This window comes from Saxophila tyrrhenica (assembly GCF_035928015.1).
Source record: "Saxophila tyrrhenica strain CCFEE 5935 chromosome Unknown scaffold_22, whole genome shotgun sequence".
Lineage (NCBI taxonomy): Eukaryota > Fungi > Ascomycota > Dothideomycetes > Mycosphaerellales > Extremaceae > Saxophila > Saxophila tyrrhenica.
The window spans coordinates 193,414-212,648 of record NW_027041754.1 but is presented as its reverse complement, the minus strand read 5'-3'; the positions used below and the strand labels follow the sequence as shown (position 1 = coordinate 212,648).

The 19,235-nt window shown below is 54.7% G+C and overlaps 6 protein-coding genes and 1 non-coding gene across 7 annotated transcripts; 4 read left to right on the top strand and 3 right to left on the bottom strand.

Moving 5' to 3' along the window:
* Positions 1–435: 435 nt before the first annotated feature.
* On the top strand, positions 436–1,389 carry LTR77_010343 (uncharacterized protein; the record flags this gene model as incomplete). Its single annotated transcript, XM_064807564.1, has 2 exons — positions 436–825; positions 895–1,389. 2 exons carry the CDS (start codon positions 436–438, stop codon positions 1,387–1,389), a joined length of 885 nt encoding a protein of 294 aa, XP_064654311.1.
* A 1,350-nt stretch (positions 1,390–2,739) lies between these two features.
* Positions 2,740–5,431, top strand: STE20 (signal transducing kinase of the PAK; the record flags this gene model as incomplete). Its single annotated transcript, XM_064807563.1, has 3 exons — positions 2,740–3,516; positions 3,629–5,272; positions 5,330–5,431. 3 exons carry the CDS (start codon positions 2,740–2,742, stop codon positions 5,429–5,431), a joined length of 2,523 nt encoding a protein of 840 aa, XP_064654310.1.
* Positions 5,432–7,132: 1,701 nt separating this feature from the next.
* Positions 7,133–11,921, top strand: LTR77_010341 (uncharacterized protein; the record flags this gene model as incomplete). Its single annotated transcript, XM_064807562.1, has 2 exons — positions 7,133–11,236; positions 11,298–11,921. The coding sequence occupies 2 exons, from the start codon at positions 7,133–7,135 to the stop codon at positions 11,919–11,921; spliced, it is 4,728 nt and encodes a 1,575-aa protein (XP_064654309.1).
* Positions 11,922–12,462: 541 nt separating this feature from the next.
* LTR77_010340 (uncharacterized protein) lies at positions 12,463–14,340 on the top strand (the record flags this gene model as incomplete). Its single annotated transcript, XM_064807561.1, has 3 exons — positions 12,463–13,025; positions 13,158–13,567; positions 13,643–14,340. The coding sequence occupies 3 exons, from the start codon at positions 12,463–12,465 to the stop codon at positions 14,338–14,340; spliced, it is 1,671 nt and encodes a 556-aa protein (XP_064654308.1).
* A 240-nt stretch (positions 14,341–14,580) lies between these two features.
* LTR77_010339 lies at positions 14,581–14,724 on the bottom strand. Its single transcript has one exon. It is a non-coding gene; the product is annotated as a tRNA-Glu (tRNA).
* A 260-nt stretch (positions 14,725–14,984) lies between these two features.
* Positions 14,985–16,310, bottom strand: LTR77_010338 (uncharacterized protein; the record flags this gene model as incomplete). Its single annotated transcript, XM_064807560.1, has 1 exon — positions 14,985–16,310. The coding sequence occupies one exon, from the start codon at positions 16,308–16,310 to the stop codon at positions 14,985–14,987; it is 1,326 nt and encodes a 441-aa protein (XP_064654307.1).
* Positions 16,311–17,145: 835 nt separating this feature from the next.
* GPI16 (Subunit of the glycosylphosphatidylinositol transamidase complex-like protein) lies at positions 17,146–19,068 on the bottom strand (the record flags this gene model as incomplete). Its single annotated transcript, XM_064807559.1, has 1 exon — positions 17,146–19,068. One exon carries the CDS (start codon positions 19,066–19,068, stop codon positions 17,146–17,148), a length of 1,923 nt encoding a protein of 640 aa, XP_064654306.1.
* Between the last annotated feature and the right edge of the window lie 167 nt (positions 19,069–19,235).

The window sequence follows — 19,235 nt, the reverse complement described above, 5'->3', positions numbered from 1 at the left end:
CGAGTTGACACAAGCATTGCTGCTGCTCCTCGAGCATCCAAAATAGTCTCTGCTCGAAGTCGATGCTCGACATCCTTTAGAACGCGAGCTGAAGACGGACGGACCGGTGTGCGCTGCAACCTGATTGGATCAGCATTGACAAGGCAGACGGCCGCTGGAAATGTGGTCAAAGCTGTTCGGGCTTCAGCGAAGGAGCCGCCGTCAACAGTGCGGGCTTTCACGATGAATATGGTCACATAGAGTAGGCAGTGTAATACAGGTAGATATATAAAAATTTCTCCCTCTTCACTCTCATTGCCATCCTCCTCAAAAATCGTCCCGAGACACTCGCAACTATCCTCTCATCAACTCAATAACAGACGAAATTTCCAATCCGTTGATCAATCCCTCTCTTCTCCGTGAGACAAACAAGTTCTCAAACGCACAACCGCCACCATGAACCCTCATCTTCCTCCTCGAGCCTCCCCCACCGACTCCTTCGAATACTACCGCTTCCACCCCTCCCTCCCAGCAGCGGTCACCTTCGTCGCCCTCTTCGCCCTCGCAACCGGCCTGCACCTCTTCCAGATGATCCGCGTTCGCACATGGTTCATGATCCCGTTCGTCATCGGCTGCGGACTCGAAGCAATCGGATACGTATTTCGAATCGTTTCGTCAACGGAAGCGCCCGGTCCCTATAGCTTGGCCCCGTATCTGTTGCAGGCGGTGCTCATCCTTATTGCGCCGACGTTGTTTGCCGCGTCGATCTACATGGAGCTGGGGAGGATTGTGTTGATGATTGATGGGGAGAGGGCGTTGTTCGTCAGGAGGAAGTGGTTGACGAAGGTGAATATTTCTCTCTAAGGAGAACAGAAGAGCCGTGCCTACGACTTGTGACTGACGTTTCCTGGACAGATCTTCGTGACTGGAGACATCATCGCTTTTGGCATCCAGTCCTCAGGAGGCTCGTTACTCAGCAGCGACACGCCCAGCACCGTCGATATCGGAAATATCATCGTCATCGTCGGCTTGTTTGCACAGATCATATTCTTCGGCCTCTTCATCGGAGCGGCGACCATCTTCCACGTCAAGATGGGCAAGGCGCAGACACAGCTGGCTCGCGAACGACCTTGGACGAAGCATATGATCAGTCTGTACATTGTCAGCGCACTCATCTTCATCCGATCGATCATTAGAGTGGTGGAGTATGTGCAGGGCGAAGATGGGTACATCATGACGCACGAGGTGTTCATCTATGTCTGCGATGCAGCGTTGATGTTCGCAGCGGTCGTGACGATGAGTGTGATCCATCCTGGACAGGTTGCGAAGTATGTGAGGGCGATGGAGAGTGATGAGTATAGGAAGTGTGAGTCGAGAGAGTCGAGGAGGAACATGTTGGAGATGTCGTGACAAGATCAAGGAAGAAATGTGGTATACTTAGCGATTCGCATGGGGAGGGGTATATACGTAGAGGAAAGACTATGGTTATAGAGATCTTGTAGGAAATACCTGCCGTTGCTTCAACGCGCCAAAGGCCAATATCAGCATGATAATATCCGCCTTGGTGCGCTCCAGGAGAGCTGGATACGATATTGGCCTCGCGTGCCTGCCGCATTCAATGGTGGATTTGAGATTGGAAGTCGCGACCCAGGCACATATGAGCCTCATCAGACCTCACCTCATGATCCCACAGATTCAGTCTGAGGTCTCCGTGTTACAATCTGCTCGAGATGTTGAGCAGCCATCGCATATAGTCCCTCGCTCCTCACGGCAGCCTGCAACTGGTGAGGTCTATACCACGACCTAGGTCGCTGGCGACTGTCAGTGGAGTGTTTCTGGATGGCAGCAGAAGCCTTGTCAAGCACACGCGCAATGCGATGGGTGACAAGAGTTTCAGCTTCGAAATTGACCACTTGCTTCCACGATGCCGTGGCCAATGCACCCCATGACACTGAAATGCATGCGAAACCTTTCGCATCTTGGAGAACCCGCGGCAGACATTCGTCCACTTCGAAGAGGTGTCTGATCCCTCCACCAGCAAGCCACCGAGTTACAGCGCTGCCGGCGGCCGAAGTGACTGGTAATCTGCTTGGATGTGGAGCCGCCCACTGCCTTTGCAAGGGCTTTGGGAAACAAGATGCGACTTCAATTCGGCGACACGCAAGGCGGCGCAGGCTCGCCAACATGCTCCTTTCTAGTGATCTGCTTCCAGACGGATTGAACTCAGCTGGACAAGCATCACCTCGTGCCTGCATGATGGCCACGTTGACAAACACGCTTGTTGTAGATCTGCCATGTGCGATCGTCCGCTCAGCCACACGTGTTCCAGGTGAGATCTTGGAAGCGAAGCGGCAGCAAGCGCTTTTGCTCGCATCCTTGCTTCAGAATCGAGACGTCAAACAGCACGGTGGAACAATGGCTTTGCGGAGGCGCTGAAGACGTCGGTGACAGATCCGAAGAAACAGCACACCTTACTTCGGGGATGGAGGGTTATCTGTAAGGACGGAAGCACGGGAAATGTTTGACGGCGTCTTTCTCAATATTACCCAGCAAAGTTGGCTAGCTCGCAGACTAGCGCATTGCCGAAGCTGCCCACTTCCGCCCGTCGAGCAGCAGCGCGATTGCAAGCTTCCACCACCACCCAGTGTCCAACTACGCCCTCAAGCGTCGCGCCGAACCCGACGTGGCGCGTCCACCAACTCAAGCACAGTTATCACGGCATGCAGTATGATGATCCGGAATGGTTAAGCGACAGTAACAATGCAAAGCCCGCACGGCGATAGCAGCCAGCACCGCAACAAGCTCACAAAGAGAGTCCCCACCGAGCCCTACACTCGACACCGCTCGCCCTCCCTCCCCGTCTCGACTCGCTCGAGGTCCAATTCGGCAAAGCAGTCAGCTCACCACCGTAGTCCGACACTACCCTCCAACTCGCAGACTTCGCTCGACGGCGCCGCCTGGGCCAACAACTCTGCCGCGGTTTCACGAAACTACCAGAATATCGCCAGCGCGGCGACAGCGCGTATCCCACAAGAGTCACAAGTGGCCGCTACTGGGAAGATACCAACCGATTTACTGGGACAGCGCTTCGACTCTGCGGCTATCATCTCGAATCTAGACGCTATCACCTATTCCTACGAGTCACAGCAGCCTCCTCCAACTCGAGCACCACCACCGCAATTGCTAACGCAGCACTCCGATATTACTGCTACACGGCCGACGCAGCCCCAGCACGCAAGGAGCGGCAGTAGTACTGTTACGCTAGCCAACCCCGAGGTCGGTCTCTCGCAGAGCCTGGCGGCGGCTGGCAGGAGGATGGACGACATAACGTCGCCGCGGGGCGAGCTGGGCGCAAGGAGTCCACGGCAGCGACTGAGCGATGAAGCTAAAGAGTCGAAGCTTTCGAAAAAGAAGAGTGGTTTCTCGAGCTTCATGAACAATCTTGTTGGAACACCGAAGAGACCTGCGATATCTGCGCCGGAAAATCCCGTGCACGTGACGCACGTGGGCTATGATCAGGAAACTGGAGAATTTACGGTAGGTTACTCAATCATATTTTCCCCAACATCTTGCGTTTAGCAGGGTGTTACTCGGAAGAGGGCGGAAGGGAGTACATAGCATTGTTTTTGCTGACAACACAAATCTCTAGGGGCTCCCACCGGAGTGGCAGCAGACGCTCGCAGCCAATGGTATCACAGAGCAAGAGCAGAAGCAGAATCCTCGCGCCATCATCGACGTGGTCACCTTCTTCAACGAGAATAACGAGACGGACAGCAATGACTGGACATATCACAAATTCGACAATGCTCACCCCAACGAAAGCCCAGTACAGCTTACGCCGCAAGCCGGCATGTCGCCGAACGTACTTACGCCGTCCGGGTACGGACAGCAGATGATGAGTCCTCCGGCAAGTCCTCGATTCCCGAAAAATGAAGGCGAAAGCTTCGAAAATCCACGAGCTCCGCCTCCAGTACCCGGCGGACAGTATGGTCAATATTCTCAGCCCGTCCAAGCGCAGGGACTGGGCCTCAAGTCTCCGATGTCCCCACAAGCCAACGGAAACCTCCTCCCATTGAGACCAGCGCCAAAGCCTCCGACAGGCAGTGCGGTACCTCCTCCACAACGAGCTGCACCACCTCCTCCAAATGCGCAACAGGATCACTATGGCAGCCCCCAAGCTGCATACGGGCAGTCGGTTGCGAATGACATGCCCAGTGGCCAACAACCACAGACTCGTAGCCGTTCGAACACTGCCCAGGCTGGCGGCTATTCTCAACAGTCCTCAAACTCTCCCCAACACTATCAACACCAGCAAGAGCAGGCGATGAGGGCTGCTCAGCAAGCCCTGAAGAAGACCTCGCTGGACAGATCGCAGTCGCAAAGACACCACACTGGGCAGCAGCAGCCCTCTCAGCTCCAGCCTTCAGCGGCTGACGGGAAGGGCTTGCCTGCGCCTAGGCCAAGACAACGAACCAGGCAGTCCATCTCAAATGCTGAAGTCGTCTCCAGACTGCAGAGCATTGTCAGCCACGGTGACCCCACCAAGAAATACCGGCAGCTTATTAAGATTGGCCAAGGCGCATCTGGTGGAGTCTACACGGCGTTTGAGGTCGGCACGAACAAGTGTGTCGCCATCAAGCAGATGAACCTCGAGCAGCAGCCGAAGAAGGACCTCATCATCAACGAGATCCTAGTCATGAAGGATAGCACGAACAAGAACGTCGTCAACTTCATGGACAGCTTTTTAGTGAAGGGCGACCTGTGGGTTGTGATGGAGTACATGGAAGGTGGCAGCTTGACGGATGTTGTGACGTTCAACATGATGTCCGAAGGCCAAATTGCGGCTGTGTGCCGTGAAACGCTCAACGGACTGCAATTCTTACACTCCCGCGGCGTCATTCATCGCGACATCAAATCAGACAACATCCTTCTCAGCATGGAGGGAGCAATCAAACTCACCGATTTTGGCTTCTGCGCGCAGATCAACGAGGGCGCAATGAAGCGCACTACCATGGTGGGGACGCCCTACTGGATGGCACCGGAAGTCGTGACACGTAAGGAGTACGGACGGAAGGTGGACATCTGGAGTTTGGGCATCATGGCCATCGAGATGATTGAAGGCGAGCCACCATATCTGACGGAGTCTCCGCTACGGGCCCTTTACTTGATCGCCACGAACGGCACACCGAAGATCAAGGACGAGCACACTTTGACGCCGATGTTCAGGGAGTGGTTGGGCCTGGCATTGAAGGTGGACCCGGAGAAGAGAGCAAGTGCTTATGATTTGTTGAGTGTGAGTACTACCCGAAGCCAGGAGACATGGAGAGCATATGCTGACTCAACATTCTAGCATCCATTCATGGACAGAGCCGATCCGCTCTCCCACCTGACGCCGCTCGTCAAGGCCGCGCGAGAGGCCAGAGCGGCCGAAAAGGCGCGAAAGGGCAATTAAGCCCAACCCGAATCCGCCATGCCATCTACATACACCACATCTTTATCATTGGGAAGCGGAGCGTTCAAGCCAGCACAACATCATCAGCCCATCTTTACCATGTCATTACCATCTTCCAATGCGCGGCCATGTCGCCAACACTTTTGGAGCACCCTCAGAGCCTAAGACTGGTCATTGGATACCTACATTTTTGGACAACACGCGAGAGGAGGCCTTGCGGATAGAGAGGTCGTTGGTTCCTGGGAGTTCAGAGGAAGCGCAGCTGGGAAGGCGTTTAGTGGTGTTTTCGTGGTTCGGATTTCCATTCCATTTGTTGCACACGTGCGGGTTTTGCGGATGATGTGGACTGCTGGGGAGGAGGGGAAGCAGTTGGCCCGCACCAGGACATGCTGAAGGCGTGAGGACTGGTTGCGTGAGGCTAGGGAGAGGGGGCAAGGCGGGTCGTAGCGGTTGTGGGTAGACCGAAAAGACGCTTGTCGTGAGTTTTGGGCTCTTTTAGTGGCTGTGGTCTGCTCGAGGCAGGTATGCGTGAAATGTGAAGTGGATGTATACATGTTAAGGTTGACAGTCACGTGGTTGATAAACCTTATTCTGAGCCGCATCGCGTGCGCCACACCTTTAAATCGCGTGTCTTTCGACTTCACGTCGGATTTCTGGTGGTTGATAAGGTGTTCTGATGGCATTGGTGACACGAACATCTTCGCCAAGTGAACTTCGACAGGCACGACCACCTGGTTGGCAAGAAAGGTTTGACGGCTTGCGATAGGGGGTCTTGCTGCCAGTCTACGGTACATGTAGTTGACCCCCTTGCGTCTGATGAGGTCACGATGATGCTTGCGTCTTCGATCACGAGAAACCAACAACATTGAATGTCCAGCAGATAAATGAGATATTGGAGATTTGGGATCTCTCCACTGACAGCATAGGGGGTCAAGGGGGCCCGTGAGGGGGTGGAGCGGAGTTTCATGGGGGATAGCGGTATAGCGAGTCGCAGAGTTGGTCGAATCGCCGGAAACAGGTTTTCGTGACACCGCCGTGCTGTGACCATTGTCGCGGGTGTATGGGGATGGTCGTTGTAGTTGTAGTAGCCGTACGAAGAACATTATGATATTGACAGGGCCGATGTTGTGCTCGTCATATACTTTCCTTTCCGTGTGCGGAGGACGCTGATGAGACGTTGACGGCTCCTTGTGGACGACCCGGGAGGAGGCTCATGCGCTTGCGGCTTGCGGCTTGCTTTTCCTTTGAGCCTGTCCCGGGAACTGGGTCTGCTGCGGCAACTCCTCGACCGCCACAGTCGGTGTTGGTGCAGCATTTTCTAGATTGTGATTCCCAAGATTGGCTTCCGAGATTGATTCGGGCAGGTGTTAAGGTTGGAGGCTAGACACTATCCACATCCTCACACTCTCCAGCGGGCCACCGCCTGCGACCTCCTGCACTTGTCGCGACCTTGGTGGATGCGCGACGTCGACGAGAAGACGTTGTTGGACTGGCGGACGACGAGACGCTACTGAGCGTACGATAAGGCACCGAAGACGCTGCAGCAATTGCTACATTCCACATACACGCGATCTGATGGAACTCGATGTGGCGACCATACAGACGACCGGCTAGGGTGGTAGAGACTACCTTTGCTTCTATCATACGGACGCAGCAGCAGCACCGCACGCCGCTGCTGCGGCCGGCGGCAAGAGGGTGAACATGGGGTCTGAGCCAGAAAGAAGGGACATGGCAGCTGGTGGAGGTGGCTCGTCGGGACAAGCAGGAGAGGACCAAGATGCGCCTCCAACACAACAGTCGCGGGGAGGCTTTCGTACAAACCGCCCACAGCTCCCGGCGGACGAGCAGTACCACGTCAACTTTACCGAGCAGCCACGGTCGCCCACGGCATTTGATGGCCAGTTGAGCCCGGCAGCCGCAGACCGAGTCTATCCCATCCGAAGCGTGGTTTCGGTAGACCCAACCCCGACGCCGTCTGCGCGGACCGATCGATCTGACGGCGGCTACTTTGGCTCTGCGCGTGCGCGACGGCAGTCAGTGACAGCGACTGATCCTTCCTCACAACGTGCCCCTCCTAGGCGGCGTGCCAGTCAAGAGAAGACGCCACATGAGCTTGAAAGCAATCGGCGGGTATCTGAAGCGTCGACTGGCATATCTAGTGCAGACTCGGACGCCGCGAAGCAAACGGCCTACATCAATGACGTGATTGGCGACTCTGGGAGCGTGGCTAGCGAGCGCGGGAACAAATCTGGGCCACCTAGTGATATGCCACCTTCTTCTCGTGCGCCCTCGACCATGAGTACGAAGAGCGAGGACTTTGGCGGTCTGCTCACCGCGCGATTCAAACACGTGGTCACAGAAGGTGGACATGCTGTCATCACCGGGCGAGATGGCGAGACGCTGCAACGATGTGAGGACGAACCGATCCACATACCTGGCGCCATACAAGGCTTTGGTCTACTTCTTGCTCTAGAAGAGCAGTCTGATAACAAGTTCGTGGTCCGTGTCGTGAGTGAGAACTCAAAGCGAATGATCGGCTATACCCCGAAGCAGCTGTTTGCACTCGACAGCTTCACGGACATCCTTTCAGAAGAACAGACGGACAACTTACTCGACCATGTGGACTTCATTCGAGATGAAGATGCCGACGTTGTCACCAATGGTCCGGAAGTCTTCACCATGGCTATCCGAACTCCACAGCGCAAGAACCAAAAATTATGGTGTGCAATGCATATCAATGACAGCCACCCCAACTTGATCATCTGCGAATTTGAGCTTGAAGATGATCCTGTCAATCCTCTGGTGCCACAAGAGGAGAGCAGAACCCCTGAACTACCTGAAGACACCCTCGGTAGTAATCCGACGGACGAAGAATATCAAGACAGTACTCAGAACAACAGCAAACCCCTACGCGTCCTTCGCAGCGCGCGAAAACGTAAAGGTGAAGCTGCCGCAATGGAGGTCTTCAACATCATGTCACAAGTACAAGAGCAGCTCGCCGCCGCACCAAATCTGGAGAAGTTTTTGAAAGTGTTGGTCGGCGTAGTCAAGGAACTGACCGGGTTCCATCGAGTGATGGTGTATCAATTCGACCATGCCTGGAATGGCCGTGTCGTTACGGAGTTGGTCGATCCAAGGGCGACAAAGGACTTGTACAAGGGCCTCAACTTTCCTGCCAGCGACATTCCAAAGCAAGCACGAGACCTGTACAAGCTCAACAAAGTCCGAATGTTGTACGACCGAGACCTCGACACGGCACGGCTGGTCTGTAGAACGGTGGAAGATCTCGAGACGCCACTGGACCTGTCGCATTCGTACCTTCGTGCTATGTCGCCCATCCACCTGAAATACCTCGCGAATATGGCCGTTCGATCGTCGATGTCGATCAGCATCAATGCCTTTGACGAGCTCTGGGGCCTTATAGCATGTCACTCATACGGCTCAAAGGGCATGCGAGTGTCCTTTCCCATACGCAAGATGTGTCGACTGGTGGGCGACTCAGCTTCTAGAAACATCGAGCGTCTCTCATACGCCAGCCGGCTGCAAGCGAGGAAGCTCATCAATACTGTCCCGTCCGAAAGCAATCCATCAGGCTACATCATTGCATCGTCCGAAGATCTACTCAAGCTTTTCAATGCAGACTTTGGTCTACTGTGCATTCGTGACGAGACCAAGATGCTTGGGCACATCGAGCAGAGTCAGGAGGCACTTGCAATGCTGGAGTACCTGCGAATGCGAAGCATCACGAGCGTTATGACTTCGCAGGACATCAAGGGAGACTTTCCCGACCTACGGTATCAGCCTGGCTTCAAGGTCATCGCTGGACTATTGCTTGTGCCGCTCTCTGCTCGTGGTCAGGACTTCATTGTGTTCTTCCGAAAAGGCCAGATGAAGGAGGTCAAATGGGCTGGCAATCCCTATGAGAAGTTCATCAAAGAAGGCACGGAAGGCTATTTGGAACCGCGAAAAAGTTTTCGGACATGGAGTGAGACTGTCGTCGGCAAGTGTCGTGAGTGGACCGAGGAGGAGATCGAAACGGCAGCTGTGCTATGTCTGGTTTACGGCAAGTTCATCGAAGTCTGGCGGCAGAAAGAGGCTGCGCTACAAAACAGCCAACTAACTCGCTTGCTGCTTGCCAACTCTGCGCATGAAGTGCGAACGCCACTCAATGCAATCATCAATTACCTCGAAATTGCGCTTGAGGGTGCGCTCGACCAGGAGACGAGGGACAATCTTTCCAAGTCACACTCGGCCTCCAAGTCGCTGATATACGTGATCAACGACCTTCTCGACCTGACAAAGACGGAGGAAGGTGGCGAGCTGGTGAAGGACGAGGTGTTCGACCTCATGGCCACGCTGGCCGAGGCCACTGATCCGTACAAGGGCGATGCAAAACGGAAGAACATTGAATACGAGGTCATTGGCAGACCAGGACTTCCGACTTCGGTCATCGGAGATCAGCGACGAGTGAGGCAGGCCATCTCCAACGTCACAGCAAACGCCATCCAGAACACCTCGCAAGGAGGCGTCACCGTGGAGATGTGTCTCACTTCTCGCGAGGAGACCAAATGCGAACTCGAAGTCAGCGTCTCTGACACTGGGGTCGGCATGAGCTCCCAGAAGCTGGATCAGCTTTTCCGGGAGCTGGAGCAGGTCGAGAGCGAAGGTGAATCTTACATTGGAGACGCGATTGCTCCGACGCAGCAGAAGGAGCTACCAGAACCCCAGAAGAAGGGTGAAGAACGCACACTTGGGCTTGGCCTCGCGCTCGTTGCTCGCATCGTACGGAACATGAATGGCCAGCTGCGATTGAAGTCCGAGGAGGGCAAGGGTTCAAGATTCGTGATCCAGTTTCCATTCGACCTGCCGGACACGGAGCCCAAGCAGATGGCAATTGAGGCTGGCTCTTCACAAGGCTCGGTCACTCCGCTCGCAGACGACGGCCTGAGCGCAGTGCAGAGTGCTGGGCCTACCACGCCAGGCTCACAAATTCAGGAAGGTGAAGTCACACTGATCGAGCGTGGAAGCGCACAAAAACGAGCGTCGCAGAGTCGGCAGCAGTCGCCCCAGATGTCCCGAAAGAACAGCGGCGGGAGCATGAACAGTCTCAAGAGCATCGGGAGCATGAAGTCTGAACACAGCAAGAACAGCGTCTCTTCTGTTCACAGCGGTAGAAGCGAGGCCGAACGGCTGATCGATGCGATTCAGGAGCCGCACATGGTAGAAGGTAGGCAGGACAGCTCCGTCGCACGTGCGGGTAGTCTCAAATCATCGCACCCTCGCGGATCTCCTGGCGAAGCGCCCACCCGGCCGAAACTGGACAAGAGGCATACATTCGCTTCAACAATGATGACAGGCAGCCCAGTGAAGAGCAGACCTCAGAGTGCCGAGTTGTCGCGCAGCGAGACTCTGAAGCCTCTCCCAAAGTCTGGAGAATCAGCGGTCACTGACCAACGGACGCCAATAAAACCGATCAGGATGCACGACGATCAGACTCTATCACCTGGCGCAGAGATGTCGGAGCACTCTGCCATGGGTGCTGCATCAGCTGCTGCATCAGACACCGGTGGTCCTTCTCTGCAAGAGGTCCCTAACACCCCAACCTCCACCTCTGTCACTGAAGAGATGTCGACGGAATGCATGCGTGCCCTTGTCGCCGAAGACGATCCGGTGAACAGTAGGATCATTCAGAAGCGGCTGGAGAAGCTCAGCCATGAGGTGGTGTTGACGGTCAATGGAGAGGACTGCGCGAGTGTCTATGGTGAAAGGAGCGGGTTCTTCGATATCATCCTTATGGACATGCAGGTGAGCACTCAAGTCAACCGGTCCAAGTGCGCGAGAACTGTGGTGCTGACCCTCTTCGCAGATGCCCATTGTGGATGGCCTGACTTCAGCCAAGATGATCCGTTCCTTCGAAAAGTCACATCCTACTCACCTCCTCTCCACGCGAGCTTCGCTCAACGGCCGTGTACCCATTATTGCAGTCTCTGCTTCTCTGATCGAGAAGGATCGACAGATTTACATCGACGCAGGCTTCGACGGCTGGATCCTGAAGCCTATATCTGTTACCCGTCTAGGCGAGATCATGAAAGGTGTCGTCGATGAGGAATCCCGACGAAATAACCTCTACCAGCCCGGGCATTGGGAAAGCGGAGGCTGGTTCGATGAGGCGCAAAAGGATGTCTTTGCCGCTGACACACGGCCGAGCGAGCAACCTCCTATGGAAGCGCCTGGTGCCGAGCCCTCGAAGGAAGTCAAGGCCGCGGTCGACTCAGACGATCCTTTTGCCAAGGAAGAAGACGAGAGCGAGCAGTCGAAGGAACAAATACGGATGGCGGAGCAACTGCAATCACACAGCGAGCGGAAGGCGACGAGTATGCCCAATCGGACTCGGCCGTCTTTTGGTGAAGGGGACGAGGAAGAAAGTGTAACCCGAGAAGACGTCGTGACGAGTCCGCAGCCCATGTCGCCAGAGCCTGATGATCGATGACACCACGCTTCAACGACAGCGTCAGAACAGTAGCTGGAAGCAGGATACGATTGAGACAGGACTGACGGGCGTTATTGTTGGCATCACGAGTCTTACGTTGGCATGAGCGAGCGGGCGGGAGCACGGCGTTGGGCTGCATGAGCACGCGTTTTGTGAGCCTTTTGCATTTTGTCGTGACGACAATGCTGGGATGGAACGGGTAGGCGTTGAAGAGAGAGCGAGTGAGGAGTTGCATATGGGCTTTGCATATTACCCCTACGCCAGCCCATGAGGCCTACAACGCATACGAACACCATATCATTATACTGCATTGCTTTGAGTCGCAACATGCTCATATCACGTCACAAAGGTGGCATGGTTGTTTCAGCTACTTCCCTTGGTATTAATAGCGACTGGAACCTGAATCTGAAACATCGATGTGCCGCCACTGTACTTCCAATTTGAATTGATCCTTCGATCCGCCGTTCTACAATATCTTCACGGTGGTCCATCACGCCATGTCTTCTACAGCTTCACCAAGGCCACTAACGGCTTTCCTAGGATGGGACGCGACGGCAGCAATCTGGCGAAGCAAGATGACTTCGAGCTCCTCCCACGCACAACTATAGGATTCACGCACCCGGATACGTCGCAAACAGGCTATCTCCAAGACCACTCTCTCGGAGATCATGGATACGATACTGGCAGAGCACCTCTCTGGAGGCGACTGCTACGCAACCTGATATACATCCTGCCAATTCTGGTGTCATTTGTGTTCATTGGGCTGCTTCTGGGCTACTCAAGCACGTTCACGGAGCAACTTGGCTACAATGCCTGCTCGCCCACCGGTGATTTCGTCCTACCATTCACCACTTCGATCTGGGACACGAAGAACTTCTTCACAATCACGATTCAGTTCGAGGGCCCGGACAAGGATTATTGCAGCTACTCGGACACCACATCATACACGCTCGGCTGCACCGGGTACACTTTCACCCAGGCAAAAGTAATCGATGTCGCCTGGGACCTACTGGTCGGTCGCGGAGGTCAGGCGGTGATGGTCGTGTTCGCGTACCGCATATTCAGCGGCGTGCTTAGGATGTTGATGGAAAACGGAGAAGTAGGGTACGTCAAACTGATGGAGGAACGGCTCTCCGGGACACGTTCAAGATCCGAATACTGCACCGCGCTCTGAGTCTCCTCCATCTTTGTTCAAACTGTCGAGACATTTGTTGACCCTTCTTTCCATCACTCTAGGTACGATCTCTTTGCCACTGTAGCCTTTGGTTCCGGCAGTTTCACATCGCTGCCCACGCTCTTGAAGCATTCAATCGGCATGACTCCTATTCCGCGGACTCGCCATGCGATACTGACTTACTGGGCGATGCTGCTGACAACGATTTGGATTGTGGTCATGCCGACCTTGATCTCCGCCATGACCGGCTATACGTCGAGGTTTGCACCGTTCGTCAACTTCCCGTCGGACAGCCCGTACGCGACTGCCTATGACACATCTCTTGCGGACTGCAGCGATAGGTTCTCCCCTGTCTGGGGTCGAATGGGACTCAATAATGCGATGACCAACTTCCAACCGCTGGGCGGCTTCTATCCTATCGTCGATGGGGAGCAGGGAGCGTCCACATATGCTGGACCGGGTTGGGTGGACTGTGAGTACTTGTTTCCTACGGCGTCTTAGCCGTTTGTGTAGAAGCCAAAGAAGGATGCTTATACCCAACTCCCAGATTACGAGCGCTACCGTGACACCATCTACTCCAATTGTCCCGAGCATCTCAACATCTCTAGTTGTGAGGCGGCAAAGCAGCGCACTTGGGTCATTGCCAACTACGGTGGCGCTTATACCTCCAACGATACCGTGCCTGCACCAGCACCAGGAATCATTCCGTACCCCGAGTTCCACAGCCCATATACGAAGAACCGTTACTGGGCCTGCGGCGAAATGCTGGTGGATGCGAGGCAAATCACCAACTTCCAAAGCTCACAGTACGGCCATTTTACCGTTTCGAATCCGTCAACGACAGGGCTCTGTCGTGCTACGACCGGCTACGTTTGGGGTTTCAGCTTTTTGCTGACATTTCTCACGGCGATACTCAACTTGGTCATCGTGCTGGTGATGTATGCGCTGTGGTTTGACGTGTGTCGGCATCGGCGGGCGAAGGAGGGCCGTGGTACCAAGAGCTACGTTTCTGGCCAGTTCAAGGATGCTGTGCAGATGGTCATGTCGGCGCAGCAGCAGTATGGGAGTGGTATTGCGGAGTGGGATGCGAGGTCGCTGGAGAAGGAGGTTGTGAAGGGGAATGTAGGTATGGGTATCGCGAACGAGAGAGAAGATGGTCTTGTTCAGAGGAAGGGTAGTCAGCGATCGGAGGAGTTGGGGGATCCCAATGGGGGCGACTGGGGAGGTGATGTCGAGTTCAGGTGATGATAAGGTAAAACTTTCACACCCTTCATATTTTGCCAGGACAAGACCAATTCCAGGGAATAAAAGGCCTTAATTCTTCTTGATCCAATGCATAATCTTTGCCGCAAAAGAAGGCTGCCATATAGGCTTTAGGGTCAGTATACCAAACCCCGCCAAAAGAAGCCCAAAAAAGAAGGCCGTTGTTCGCAACCTTGGGGATTGAACCCAAGTCGTGAGAGGTGTGCTCTCGCATCAAATTCGTTCCGATGCGGGGAATCGAACTGATTTATGAGTCAGAAGTGGCTCAGTTGATGGTGGTTGAGTGTTTCTTACCCCCGGCCTTGTCGGTTCTGTGGTGTGGACACCAATGAGAGCGACAAATCCTAGCCACTAGACCACATCGGATGGAATGATTGGATGAGAGTATTTGGGGCCATAGCTCTATATGAATGCTTTTCTTGGCACCGACCGAAAAACAGCCAGACGAAAACGTTCAGGTCGAGGTTGGGGGGCCACATTGTCCGTATGGGATTACAGCATCTGAGCATTTGACTGTCGATTTCTGACGCTGTATATACGGTCCAAGATTGTGTCCGATCGCTCGCGCTATGCTCAAATCCAACCAATGGACCAACCCAAACACCATCGCTGTTAAAACCCACTCCTCAACTCCTCCCCTTAAACAACATCTTAATCCCCCCCTCACTCTTCTCCTTCTTCGCCTTCGCCCCCTCTTCCTTCGCCTTCTTCTTACTCCCCTTACTCCTCCCACTAACCTCACTCTCCGCCTTCTTCTCCTTCTTCCTCTCCTTCTTCTCCCGCTTCTCCCTCGCCTTCAGATCCTTCTCCGTCAGCTTCCCCTCCAGTATCAACTCCGTCTTCGCCCGCGGCGTGACAAACTCCCCATCCACGCTGGTACCCACACTACTCGCCTCCACATCCGCGATCCCGCGCCGCCACTGCTCGATCTTGTCGAGTTCGCGCAGCTCGGTCTCGCTGTCTGGTGTGCCGGGCTCGTAGTCGGCGTCGGGGTCAGCTTCGATGAGCATGCCCGACTCCGCGCGCTTCGCTTTGATCTTCTTGACGATCTTGTAGCCGCCGAGAGCGATGACGGTGACGCCCACGCCGACGCCGGCTGCGATCATGAATTCGGGGGATGCGAGGATGGCGATGATGGCTGGGAAAGCACCTTTCATTGACATGAGAGCTCCTGGAGCCATTTTGGTTGCGAGGTTGCTGATCTCTGCTAGTGTCAGAGCTACCGCTGCCAGTGCGTCGGGGTTCTTCTGCAGGTTGTCGATGGTTGCGGTTACAGAGTGCTGGATGCAATTGCATTCGTCGAGAAGCTTCTGCAGTCCGCTCATCTTCTGCCGGAGCTCCACTTCGGTGTCGTAGTTGCGTTCTGGGAGCGGAGGTGGAAGGTCTCCATACGCCAGGTCCATGTCGATGTCGTCGGCGCTTGCGCTTCGAGACGTCTTCGACGGGCGGCTATGCGTGAGCTCGAGACCGTCGGTATGCCGGCGTGTAAGCTCTCTGAAGCGTGCGGGATCTTCTTCGGATGAGTAAGACTGCTGTCGGAGCGGAGAGGGACGATGTGAGTGTCGGCGTTGATGCGAGCGAGGAGATTGCGAGTGGTCGTTCGTGTAATAGCTGTCGGATACACCCCGCTCGATGGGTGGTCGTTCACGATGTGATCGGTTGGGCACAGGCTTGCGGCGGACGCTGGACCGGCCATCCTCGCTTCCTCTCCGCGAACTGCGTCTTGAGCTTGTATCCGAATCGTCGTCGATCGTCAGTGTCTCAACCCGGTTGAGTGTCTTTCGATCATCGCTTTTGCTGTACGAATGCCCCCTCCGCATTGCCTTTATCTCCGCCTTTCGTTCGCTGTACGCGCTTTTTGCTTCGTTGAAGACATTGACGAGGTGTTTCGACGAGCTGACGACTTTGCCTGATTTGTTGACGATCGTAACCGTCTGTCCGATGAGCGCCATGATTCGGGTTTCGTTTTCGAATGTGGTGATATGTCGTGGTAGATGTGATCGTGTAGCTTAACCAGCAAGCACACTCGGAGGATTCGTGTTGAGCCTAAGGTGTATTCCAATGGTAACCGTGGTGTAGTACGTGCCAGGGAACAATGTTGGATCGAACGGCTAGCCACGGACTCTCTTTGTTCGAGACAAGCACCAGTATATACACAATCTCCTTCTCTTCTCTATCGACAAAGACCTGGCTTTGTCCTCCCTTCACCAACCGCCCATTCTAGCCTCACTTCTCGGGGACGGTCGGCGCGGTGTGCTAACGACGTCCAGTCGTCTCGCTAATGCTTGCGACGTTGTAGCCAAACAGCTCAGACCGGGTGAGGTGTCGTTGCGTGAGTGGTTGGACCTTGGGCGGCAATGGCTGGCTCTTGGGATTGGTTCGATTCTTCCGCTAGAGTTGTGAGAGCGATTGATGTCTGGTGTTAAGAACAGGAGAGAAATCTGTATACGAACGGGAAATGAACAGCTACAAGTACCTACCTGCCTGCAGGCGGTCTAGCTCTGGCGAATGCATTGCCATGCAAGCTGATGGAGCGGTGGGGAGTGATGTAGTGGGCGTGTGGCGTCGTCACAGCCACCATGTGGCGCTCCTCGGAAGCGCTTGCCCTTCTCACTGGCGAGAGATAACCTCACTTGCATCAAACTTACAACTATTCCATTTGTTCTGGCCGGAGAGTTGGAGCACAACACTTGGAGGACAAGAATTAATAATATTCACAGCCATTGCTATCGGACGAGAAAACCCGAGCGGTGTTGTCTTGTTCAGAAGACGTTCAAGGAAGTCCATCTACTTCTTCTTCCTAACACTTCCATCCCCCACCGCTTCCCTCGGGCCCCCATTGGCAGCCTTCTTCCGTTCTACTCCTTCCCCTACCTCAGCACTACCCTTGAGCTTAGCCTTGAGCTCTCCAATCCTTTCCTTCACCCTCCCCACAAGCCCAGCAAGTGGCGAGACTGGCACCTCATCGGCAAGCACAAACCTCCTAACCAGCAAATTGAAGACGGATCCAAACCCCAGTGCAATCACAGTCGACGTGAGTATGATGACGTTATATGGCATGCTGAAATCTGGCGTCGGTAGTGGTAGCAGCAGCGAGGTCGTGCGGAGGTACTGGCCTTGTCCTTCCTCGCCTTGGGTTGGGAGTACTCGTACCACTGCGGCAGGAATGTCGAAGCCTCTGTTGGCGTCTGGCGGATACTCGGTGTATCGTAGAATGGCCTTCTCGAAGTCGTAGGTCAGCTCCACCGTGCTCTCGGCGGGAATCTCAAGCAAGAGTTCCAATTGTGTGCCGCGCTTGCGGTCGATGAGGGGCGTGTAATACATGTTCTTTAGCCTGCCGTTTCCAGAGACCTTCAGCGTGTGCATGTAAGGTCTAAGGAACCAGGGAAGGGACTCCAGATAGACGACTCTTTGCGAGTAGGGATGCGGATTGCGGATGAGAGTGTGCATTCCGCCCCTTTCGGCACCGTAGCCAGTCATCTGTCGACTGACGTATAAAGGCGGCTGCTCGAGTGGAAGTTGTTGAGGCTCGCTCGGATTCTGAGGCTGTTGCGGAAGGAAGAGGTCGAAGTCCTTGCCTTCCGGGAGTTTGTAGTGCCTGATTAAGCTGTTCGCAGGGCTCTGCTGAGGCACGGCAGCTTCAGCAAGTACTTGGATATTTCGATCAGCAGGAACTTCCAGCGTTACGTCGAAGTCGTCCGAAGTGGCAGTAGAAAGTGGACAGCTGCCTCGTATAGGCCGTCCGAAGATCCGCTCGAGACTCCATTCCATTTCACCGTCAAAGTGTTTGGGGTAGCAGGTGTCATGCCCGCTGTAGCTCTTGTCCTCATCGCACAGAATATCTTCCATTGGTAAGGGTCGCGGGATTGGTGACTCGCGAGGCCGCATGGAGCGTTCAACGTCAAGCACCATATCGACCGTCTGCTGAATCTCAAGCTCACATTCCCCGTCATGACACACAGGAAGCACATCCACCGACATGGTCTGCCAGTTCGCGTCGAAGAGCTTGTGTCCGTCCAGCAGACTCGATATACCCGCCTTGCCTTTACATGGCAGCAGTTTGAGGAAAGGCGTCAAGTTCTCCGTACACACCACCTCATGTGGCAGCATCCCGTGCAATAATCGTAGCTCGCCTTGCTTCTCGCCTTGCTTCTCGCCGGTGAAATTCGTCCGTGTCTGCTGTCCGGCCTCCAATGTGCCCTCGGGCGAGAACGACAAAACAGGCTGAATCGTCTTCCCAGAATCCACAAAGTTCAGACTCGCGCAGAAGAGTCCTGAGAGCGAGTTGACCAGATCACTCCATCTTTCCTCAGCCGCTCGTGCTTCCTCACCCTCCACCTTAGCTCCATCTCCACCGTTTTCCAGCCATGCCCAGAGCTCTACTCCATTTCCTCCCTCCCTCAACCCATCCCGTGGTCTACTGCCCCAGCTTTCGTCGTCCCATCTCCCTAACGCGAATCGTAGGTGTAACTCTGCGGTATGGGTATACTGAAGGATCTGCGCGAGCGCGCGTGGAAAGTAGCGGAAGTTGTTGGCTACATATGAAGACAGAGGCGTGGTAGATGTAAAGGAGAAGCCTGCGTATAGACTGCCGCCAGGTAAGGGCCGGAGGTGGAGGTGTTCGGTGTAGTTGTTGGATGGTAGTGCGATCCCTGGGTTGATAAGTGGTAAGAGGGCGAGGAGAGCGGCTGGGAGGTTGAGGAGCTTCATGTCAGTGACAGATCTGGCCCTGGGTACAGGACATGTGTCAGAAGTGTTGTTGATGTTGCGGAGACGTCGGGCATGAGCGCCAAGACAATGGTATAGCTCGAAGTCCGCTGGCGTTTTGACTTCACCTTACGCTCCAGACACAGCCTTGCCAGTCCGCCAGTCAAACG